Genomic DNA, 10,720 nt, shown 5'->3' with positions numbered 1-10,720 from the left:
AAATGTATTTCGCTCTCTATTACCAAAATTTGGGCCAAGCTGTTAATATCTACAGACTAAAAACATTTGTTAATGACAGAGAAAAACGTAACTGATTGAAACGATTGAAACTTGAGAAACGAACTTGATACTAAGTATAGTGTGTAATATAATTAAAATTATTATATTTACGCATACATTATCATGTATGCGAATATATAATAATTCCTATAATGAAAAGATTTTTATAATAGTCACTTAATGATAAGAAATGCTTATGTTTCATTTTATCGCGTTTATTTCAAGGGGAAATTAATACTTAGATAAATGTAAATGAAGGTTGAACATTTATGACAACAGTCCATCAACAGTGAAAGCAGGTAAATGTGGAACAGTTCTTCTGAAGTCTTGGATGCTACAACAAAAGCTGTAACCTCGAGTTACGACGTCGGGTTGCCAACGCAGCCAGTTAAACGCACTGTTATTGCGGCATTGGTCCTTGCAGAACTGGAGACGATGGGCTTCGTTCAGCGTTATATGTGGATTGTTGATGCCAATAAAAGCGGTACCTAGGCGACGTGCTCGGTCGTGCACTACCTGCCATCGGGAAATAATATTTATATATTTTTTAATCTTTTTTAGTCTATTTAAATATTTTTAATATTTATAGGTAGAACATCTCTATGACTGAAAGCATGTATTTTATTATAAATTTGTTAGTTTCTTCTTACGAACAAAAGCTGTACTAATTAATAAGGATATACATTTTATTTTTTGAGTTGTTGGATAAATAAATAAATGAAATATTATCATCATCATTTCAGTTGTAGGATCTTTACTGGTGGACATCCTCCCTTTTAGGTTTACAATAGAACCATTTGGAACCGTGAACCTTGACGTCATCTGTGCTGCGTTTGCCGGTTTGCGGTCTTCACTCCAGAATCTTAAGACCTCAACGGCCATATCTTCTGCAAGCTTCGTGGTCTGGCCACTACCACTTCAACTTGCCTATTTTCGGAGAAATATCGTAACATTCGTTAGTCTACAGATTTTCTCATTCCTGATCCGATTTCATGGCTTATGTAACTGTGAAACTCAGAGATTCCGAAAATATACCACAATTACACACATTGAAAATCAAATTCGCATGTTTCATATTTAAAGCTTACTAAAACAATAGTTGAAAATTAATCTATTTTACTATATGGTTCCCACTTTACCTTATAGTAGTACAGAGGTACCGGAACCTGCCGGGTATCGTTTCTATGAGGGTTTAAGTAAATATCGATAAGATTATTGTCTTCATCGAGCAGTTGGAGCACTCCGTAGGTACCAGAATATACAATAGTGTTGTAGCCGGCGTCTCCAATCCGTGTACGTAAGCTCTAGAATTTTTTTTAAATTACGATTAATGCGCATGCACCTATAAATATGAGATAAGAGATTGCCGCCTATGTATTGATCCATCACGATGTTTCTAGAATCAAGGCTTGGAGACTTCATATTTAGTAAGGGTGTGTCTTTCCCCGAATATAAATAAGCTGAGAATGAATTTTATGCGATTCTATCTCTCAGGGTGTTGAGGGTCAGTCATTAGGAGAGCATTTGTCCAAATACATCCGTATGTTTTGATTATAGAGCGAATAGCTATTTAACACTCGCCTGCTCGAGTCCGTTCCAATTGCCGTTGTTAAAAGACTGCCATTGAGGAGCTGAATTTATAAAATAGAACGTCGCTCGCTGACCGGTCGCATATATAAAATCCGTCTTCGCCGCGAGATGTCCTCGTGACAAATATTGACTGTTTGTAACATACTTGTTTGCCAAATCATAGCCTAAATAATTTTCTATGGTTAATCTTTGTTGATTTATTGTGTAAAGTTTATTAATGTCCACGCCTGGGAAAAACTTGTCAGCTGAAATTGTAACATTTGGTTATAGATTAATATACAATAGAAATGACAGAATCGTTTTAGGGCACAAGTTTCTGTAAAAACAGTAAGTCAAACACAATTATAGACTTTCAAAATAACAATGTTTTTCACATGGTATAAATGTGTAATGCCTGTTCATTAGAATAAATACAATATTTTTTTAAGCGATTGCTTTTTTATTTATTAAAGTTCGAATTGAATATTCATAGCTATGACACGTCAACGTCTATATACACCGTATATTTATCGCGTGAGTTTAAAGTATAATTCGCACCCCTTCTTTAGTATTACAGAACTATAAAGAATAAAATCTAACCTTAACTAAACGTGTGCTTGATTCCTTGACAATACTAACAATTACTACTAAGTTACTTTCCCTTCACATCCCTGCCTCGTATAATAGTTATAACATTTATGATGTAAATTTATTCCTACACTAATAGGAACAACTAAATCGAGGCACAAGAGAGTGTTTTGACCAGCAATTACAACCTTTAAACCAGAAAAGCACTTATATTATTCTTTGAATACCGAAACAGACTTTAGTGGTGCAAACCTGACGAGATTCTCGAAGTAATTTATTAAAGAAATAAAATTACATTACCTTTCCAACTCGGCCTTTCTACGTTTACTTGGTGAATGGCATTAGATGGGTTCTGGTCATACCAAACATATAAAACCTCTAACTTTTTTTGATCAAAACAAGACCAGTATAGTGGATAGAAAATGTTGTTAACAGTATAGCCGACTCTGTAAATAGTTGTTGAAAATCAAAAACTCTTTTGGCTGCCCATTATTGCAGCTTCCTCCCTTTGATGCAAAATTAATTAATGGTATGTTAAATAGTGTTGTCTGGTGGCAGATTTAAGTTTTTAAATACAACTATTTAAAAAATAATAAACGATTCGGATGAAAGCTGGTGCAGTTGAAATTACTGACCGTGCGAAATTTTCAGTCACGTGTATATTAAGTTTACTTTGCACCGTAACATTTAAGAAGGGTGTTGCTCAAGATAGGCTTAAAATAGTTTTTTTATTTATATATACTCGTAAATATCTGAGAAGGAATTTTGTTTCACTTTCAATATTTAAGTTACGGGGCGATTTAATAACAGATTGATACGCCAGACGTATACTGTGTATATACATTCTTCCAAAAATCAATTCCAAATTCTGGTCATTTAAAATATATACCGTATTGAAAAACGGATCGTTACTTCTATTCAGTATTATTTTGTGTACATAGTTTGACATTAAGTGCTATTCGTATTTATTTTTCTGTCGTTAATAGAAACAATGAACAGATTATTTATATTAATAAAAGAAAAATTAGTTACCGAATAACAACATTATTGTTAAAACATCTATCAGAGGTAAGCACAGCATTGTGGTCGGAATTGGAGGAGCAAGTGAGATTTACAAAAGCACTTTTCCCTTCTAACCAACCGGGGCCTGTTACATAGGCATTGCTTTCGCATCTTGCAGTCTAAAAAAATCATTTTTTAAAATGTTTAGTGGCCTTTTAAAATACCAATTATGTCTAAAGTCATATGTAAAGCTACATATTCATTTATTTAGAGAAATGACAGTAGTTCTAAAAAACGTCATCGTTTCAGCCCAAAGACGCCCACTGCTAAGCACAGCCCTCTCTCAGTGATGTTTATGGAGGATATACCATAATCGTTTGAAGGTTGATTAGCGATTGCAGTGTGGTATTATCATGTGCAGATGTTGCTGCTGCCCATTGTCTGGAAACTTGTTTGTGAGCAGTGGCATTTCTACATTATTTACGTGTAATTATAATCGGTTCTTAATTTTTTTTAGTATTGTGTATATTCCCAGCCATTTTTAGACTTATCACGATATTTTTAGCACCATAAGGTTTACAGGCTTGAAGTTAGAAGGAAATATTTGCTTTGCCAAGAATAGGTCAACTATGAAATAATAATGCGAAAAACCACCTGCAAGGCGAGTTAGTTTATTAAGATCGTGTTTAATAATTCTGTAAATAATGATCTATAATTGAATCTAAAACTAAGTCTGAAAATACAAAAGAACTTACACCAATGTCAACGGAAGCGAAAATGTTAGGATGATTAATTTTCCCCTTAGAGCCGGTGCAAGCGATAGTAACTTCCTCTCCTTTTCTTAACTGAATTGCCCCAGTGTTTCCGATTGGAGTTAAATAATCGTTTTTGTAAATATACACTGGCTGTGGTACTCCTAGGTCACCGTTAACTTGTATTGTGCAACCTGTATTATAAAGACAACTGTAAATTTTTATCCTAATAATAATTATAATAAATTTGTGCAAATTTGTTAATATTTACCAGCTTATACAAACGACTAAAATAAACCTAGCTCTCACTTTCAACATTTCAATGCAATATTTTGCAAGAATACGACAGTTAAATGATAACGAATAGTAAACAAAGAAGATTAAAAACGTACCACTACTCCGATGACTAGTATGTGAAATGCTTTTATATCTGCGTTCAAGTAAGGCATCCAAATAATCTTCAAATTCATCCTCATTAAGGAATACAGCGAAATTTTCGGAATAAGTAGTGTTAACTGGTAAAGCAACTGTTGTTACAACAGCGTATAGAAAGAAAAGGAAAAAATACATTTTTATCGACAACATGGCAACAATTTTATCGATGAGATACGTAGAGCTAATATACATGCGACTAAATGTCAACAGTTTTGTCTGTCCCTTCACTTTATACCTTAATACTTTGACTTTTTTTGAAAACGATTTTATCATAGTCATTCTGATAAAAAGATTTACAATCACTGTATGAAATTTTAGTACAAAAGAGATAAGATTTGGTTGGGAAACTAACACACTGATGTTTACGATAAGTAAAATAATTATGAGCTCTGTAGCAAAATTACCCAGGTATTAAGTTGTGCTATAGATAATTTACTTATCTGTAGTCAAAACACGAACATTTCATATTCATTTTAAACACGACGAAGTAATTCTCTGTATTGAAATCAAGAAGTTTACTGACAGGAATAAACTTAGTTTATTTTTAAATTATAAGGTCATTCCTTTTCACTGAAGTTCATTTAGTGGTTTTCAAGTTGCTCTTTTACATCATTATTCGCAAAGATGTTCATTGCTGCATATAAGCCTCCTCCATAGAATGCCATTAAGATCTGTTAGAAGCGTTGTTTTCAGTAAACCTTAACAAGGTCATCTCATTGGGACTAGGCCATGATTGTTGGTCTATTGTCCCTACTTCAGAACCTCAAGGCTCTAGCAGCCACTTGTTCTGCCCACTTCGTGACTTATCCCCTGCCACTTTAACTTCCTTCTCTCCTCTCTCCTCTCTTCTTTCTAGGCTAAGTCGGTAACTTTCGTTCATTGAACACAGCCGACCGAAGATGCTGGATACAGATCGCTTCCAGTTGGTCTTATCTGTAATCTATGGATATCTAGCTGTGTGTATGCTCTATGGATAAAATGACGATGATCATTGTAATAATTTGACGAACATATTTAAACGTTACATTACATTTGTGACTTTATTATATTTACACGGGCTTTTAGCACTAAAGATTCTCAAAAAAAACTCGCTTCATGTGACAAAGATTCTTAATCATTATTCGTTGTAACAACCTGCTACATAAACTCTCGTTTTAAAAGATTGATAATCAAAATAAGTAAAATATGTATCTTTAATTCAATTAGCTTCTACCGCTCGTTCATAACACCGCCCGTGGTGCAAGCCGAATTCTCTGAGTAAACGGGTCGTGAGCTGAATATTTATGAATTCACTTTATTATAGTCACGACAGACAATGATATTACAGAAGAAGAAAAGCGATGTTATTTTTATATTCCTTTTACTTAGATCATTCCATTTACTGATAATTGTTTTCTTTTATTACGAGTAGAGGCCATCTGAGTGTAGTGATACCAGAAACGCTTTACCAAACTTTAGGAAAACGCGGTAAGGCCGGAGCTGGCGGATATATTAGGACATACTAATTCTTATTACAAATCGACGTACACGCGAGCAGCTGGATGACTAAACTTTATGTACACAGTAATAGTGGGGGCGATCACATACTATCAGTTCAACTCACTTCTTTAAAATCTAATGAGGTAAACATCAAGCTAAAATTTTTAACATGCAATAGATATAAATTACATCTTTTTAATTTTTTGTTAATTTATATTTAAAAAATATAATTCAGTTGATGTTTAAATAAGTTAATTATTACGGTTATTAAACGATGTCAGTTATATTTATTTAGTTTGTCAATATCTGATACATATGAGGAAATTTTACTTATTTATCAATTCGCGTGTAATAGATAATGTGCCATTAGTAGTAATTATTAGTCAGAACGGAAATAATTCACAAGAGTATTAGGATTTTCCAATTTTTTGATAGCCTGGATGTTATCATTATTAAATGAAAGCATAGTTACTTGAAAACTTTCTTAACAAATATTTTACGCTAGTTGATTTAGTATTTTTTTAGACATTATAATTTTAACCATAAGACCAATCCAAACCAGGGACTGGAGGGAAGCGGGCTGCATCCAGCGTCTTTCGATGGTCTTAAAAAACTCGTCTATCCATCTTGTGGGGGAAAATATTACAAGGCCTTGGTTGGCTTTAATTCTATATTCCGAAACTAAGTTAAGACGATAGTGCTTCAAAGCTTGTTTATAACATAGAAATTATTATTTCTGTCAAATAAATATTCTGTGATTTCTATATTAATATGAATAATCATATCATTAAGAAATTACATTGTTTCAGATGATAACTTTTCCCAGACGTACATTAATAATCATTACACTAAAATCCAACAAACGAATAACCATTGAGAGTTACCAATAGTACATAGCCGCTCGGGAATATTCGGCGCGCTGTCTGGCCTGCCTATTGCGAATTCAACTAACCAATTCACTGAGTTATTTTGATTACTTGCGTTCATCTACGAATGCCCTTATACCTGATTCGATCTCGAATATAGATCCACAGTATTTTTAATTCATATTAATGGAAGATTATTTGTTATAATCAAAAGCCTTATTTACAGTTTTACCTTATTTGCATTTACAGGTTCTGCTAGCGTGAGGAGACATGACGCAGAGGGTGCATTGCCTAAACCTTATTTACGTAACTTACCTCGAAAGCTCCATCTAGAACCTCGGTACGGGCCGTTATATCCCATGCATTACTACTTGGTTGCAACGCTACTTTTCATTTCTCCAGAAGAATATAGATATTATGCAATAATTGAAGACACCAAATATTCTATTCAATATTGTCTTATAATAGCTGTACAAATATTTTTATCAATATCTATAGCGCTTCAAATACGAAACAATTCTTTCCATGGTCCTTGTTCGTTACGCTTTAAAATATATAGGCCTATATTGAGTATATTCTAAGTCGTAAGCCTTTTTGTCACGGTAGCGTTATAATATTAATAATAAATCTTTTTAATAGATATCGTTTAACTGTCACTGTTCAGTCTATTTCTATATCTCAACTGTATTATACGGAATACCTTTGTAAGAGGCTGTAGCTTATGAAGTTACAATTTGCATACGCCATGTTATTACGAATTATAATAAAAAACCTGTTAAATATTCCAATTGTTTTCTGAAAGATTTTATAGTAATAATACAGAACGGGAATCATTATCACTGTCAGCCGATTGACCACTGCAAGCAATAGGCCTTCCCTAAAAATCGCCAATGTGATCAATCTTACGCTGCTCGCATTCAACAGCTTTTCGCGACGTTGACTTTATAGCCTGTCCACCTAATGGTTAGTCTACCAATGTCAAGTCTACCGGCACGTGGTCGCCTTCGTTGCATGACCGATGTGCCTCTGAATTACCTCAACTTCTGTATTTAAGATATTTGTGAATGTGACCACAAAAAACTTGGCACAATTTCATGTGGGGTATTTTCAGACTAAGACACATATTGAACCCTCGTAGCTTTAAGTGGAAGGATGCTGTTAAAACGTAGCTCAATTTGTTTCTAATTTCGATTATATGTAGTCACTCGCGCTATATCTTTAATACAGTAGTGTAACAATTCATTATCAAGATTATTTAAAAAAGTTTTTGTTTAATTAAATTCCTAAATTTATTACATGATAATTCAGAAACACAAAATGTTAGTGTCAGTACACTATTCCAATAATACCGCACACAGTTGCCCATAAAATAGTTATTACTTTTAAGAAACCTAGAGAAAGGTATAAGCTTATCTTTATTTCTAGTGCTTACTTTCTGTACATTGATACTACGTTTATATTTATTACAATCTTATGCACATAGGCCAGATTATCATATCTATGCATCAATTACGTATCGTCATAACATTTTCAAATAGTTATCTCTTTAATAGGTCATCATGTAGGATATCTCGAATCTCGCTGTTTTATGATTCAAAAAGTTATTATATACAATCTCAAAACATTTTGTGATTAACATTTCATCTCTTATCATACGATGATCGTAAGAATATAAATGTGACGAAGCAAAAATAAATAAACACATAATGATCGTAAGCAAATTGATTGAGGTCGTGATAAAAGCGTGGCTTATGTTGAGAGAAAATTCGATGTAATTTAATGTCGCAGCTGGTATTAATGACTTGCATTCTCCATTGAAAACATAATGATGCATAATTAGTTATCGTAGCTTAATAATAACTTACAAACTGGGACACTGGTAATGTTAAACAATAGATTTAAGATAGTAATCAAATACAAAAGGAGGACGTACTTGTGTAATAGTTGTCAACATAATTAAGGCCTGAGGAAATATTTAGAGATAACATTTATTCCGACATGTTATAAATGTACGGAATGTGAAATCATTTCCAGCAATGATGATTATTAATCAGATCAGTGATTATTAAATTAAAAAAATAAGACCAAAATTAGCTTAAAAAAATATGACTACACTAAGTAAATTCTTTACAACAATTTACGTAGTTAAAATAAATTTACCACATACATTCAAATTATTAATACCATTTTCCTTGGATTTTTTAAATATAAGTCATTTGAATGTATCATTTCTGTAGTATAGTTTAAATTTAGTACTGCCGCCAACGACATACTTAATATAAATTTATTGTTACTTTTAATTAATAATAAATAAATATTTCTAGTTACGTGCCAGCAGTTCTTTCGCCCCTCTCTTGTAATAGTATATTAAATGTGTTACGAGTGATAAACCAAGCCGTGGTCCACTGTTTTCACTTATGATCTTGCGAGTTTTGCGTGCTACTCCTCGGAGTGTTCACCTTGCTGACCTCCTAATCCGTTCAAATCATAGAACGATTCTAGCCTTCAATATAGTTCCTTTATAGGTAGATAGATACATCCTATATAGATCCTGTACCAACATACTGTTGATCTTTACAGTAATTTTTAACTTCTGTCTCATTAACATTTTCAGAATCCTGAAGTCCAGAAATTTTTTCAACTTGATCAAAGAATTTCTTTCCACACGTAGCTAACGCATCTCACTATATTCGTCCTTTCCTCTACCAGTAAGTGGCGTTCAAGGAACGCCCTTGCTGATCCTCTCTCATGGGGTTCCACAACCTACATACACCATCAGCTTCGCCGCAGATAGGACACGGCCCGCGCAAAAATTACCACTTAAGCCACGTCACAAAACTCTCCTCCTTAAGTTTATTGCACCGACATAAAACATGTTACGAGCTATTTTGCGCTCAGAGGATGCTTACGTTAAAATTAATTAACTCCAAGCTTTTGCTCACTGGTACAATAAATAGTTACACATATTATTTGAATAACATGCAGCTCCCATTTCGCAAGCCTTCGCTTCAGACGAAGCTATAAGAGCTATTAGGCTGACAGCATTGCAATCATACAAGGCTTTCGTGGAAACCCTTGTGCTTAATTACTGTAAAGAGGTCTAGACGAAGCGACCTTAGCGCTCTAGCATCCCAAACCGTAAAACTTAAAGCTGTCATAAATGTTGGTTAGGAAATAACGTTTTTTTTTTGTAATAAATTCTCGCATTAATAATCCTTCAAAAGTAAACGTCATTTAAAAGATTTAAAAAAAAAAATTTTTTTTGAAGCGGAATTAACATCTTTTACAATGAGTAGGCCTCCCACGTCGTCAACCATAACGCACGATCCCAAGCCATCAGTGGTAGAGCAGCTAATTCATCAGGCGGCAAAAGCCAACAAAGCAACAGAAATTAATCAGCGTACGTTTAGGATAAATTACGACGCTATTAGATTTATCTTCACATCTTTAAAACTGTGAGTTAATAAGAGTATGTATTAGATACGTGTATGTTTATTGGAATAATTATATTCGACCTTACTAAGTAAATGGATCGTTTATTTTTATACAATATATTGTAATATATGTCATAGCGATACTGAAGAGGATATTATTGGCTGCTTTAAAAGTTAAATGTGTAATAGCTTACCGAAAAGAAAAAATTGTTCTAACTTGCCAGTTCACAGCAATAATTAACGAGGAACTGTCAAATCCGCTTAGTAAAAAGCGAAATCTTAAACGCGCGTAGTTCATAGCGAACTACTAAAAACACGTAGTTCAAAGTTGACTGTCAAACGCACGAAGTTTAAAGCACACTGTCAAGCCCGCGTAGTTTACAGAACTTTGTCAAAATTTCGATCGGCGTTATATTGTCTAGAATAAGTCAAATTTTTTAAAAGTTTTTATTTTTATTCCATGACTGTAAAGTAAATAAAACTTGATAGAAAAATATAAATGATATCGATTAAGTCGATCTCAAGTTAAGAAGTG

General features: G+C 33.5%; 1 protein-coding gene across 1 annotated transcript; it reads right to left on the bottom strand.

Moving 5' to 3' along the window:
• Window positions 1-327: 327 nt before the first annotated feature.
• On the bottom strand, window positions 328-4,541 carry LOC137920053 (uncharacterized). Its single transcript, XM_068763285.1, has 7 exons — window positions 4,364-4,541; window positions 3,975-4,165; window positions 3,250-3,398; window positions 2,518-2,663; window positions 1,642-1,895; window positions 1,200-1,364; window positions 328-576 (listed from the first exon to the last, which is right to left on the bottom strand). The coding sequence occupies exons 1-7, from the start codon at window positions 4,539-4,541 to the stop codon at window positions 328-330; spliced, it is 1,332 nt and encodes a 443-aa protein (XP_068619386.1).
• Window positions 4,542-10,720: the final 6,179 nt, after the last annotated feature.

The sequence above is a fragment of the Battus philenor genome, unplaced genomic scaffold (assembly GCF_028537555.1).
Source record: "Battus philenor isolate CCGP_79_NKW_IND1 unplaced genomic scaffold, ilBatPhil1.0.hap1 SCAF_17, whole genome shotgun sequence".
Lineage (NCBI taxonomy): Eukaryota > Metazoa > Arthropoda > Insecta > Lepidoptera > Papilionidae > Battus > Battus philenor.
Note: the sequence above shows the minus strand (reverse complement) of the source record. Positions and strands in the feature narration are given on the sequence as shown.

Bases quoted from the DNA above. Each gene is read 5' to 3' on its own strand.
- LOC137920053 (XM_068763285.1), bottom strand. From the start codon at position 4,541: ATGTATTTTTTCCTTTTCTTTCTATACGCTGTTGTAACAACAGTTGCT. The intron at 1,896-2,517 runs GTAATGTAATTT...TTACAATTTCAG, and splicing joins AGAAAGGCCGAGTTGGAAAG to CTGACAAGTTTTTCCCAGGC. The intron at 1,365-1,641 runs GCGAGTGTTAAA...AAAAAATTCTAG, and splicing joins ATTGGAACGGACTCGAGCAG to AGCTTACGTACACGGATTGG.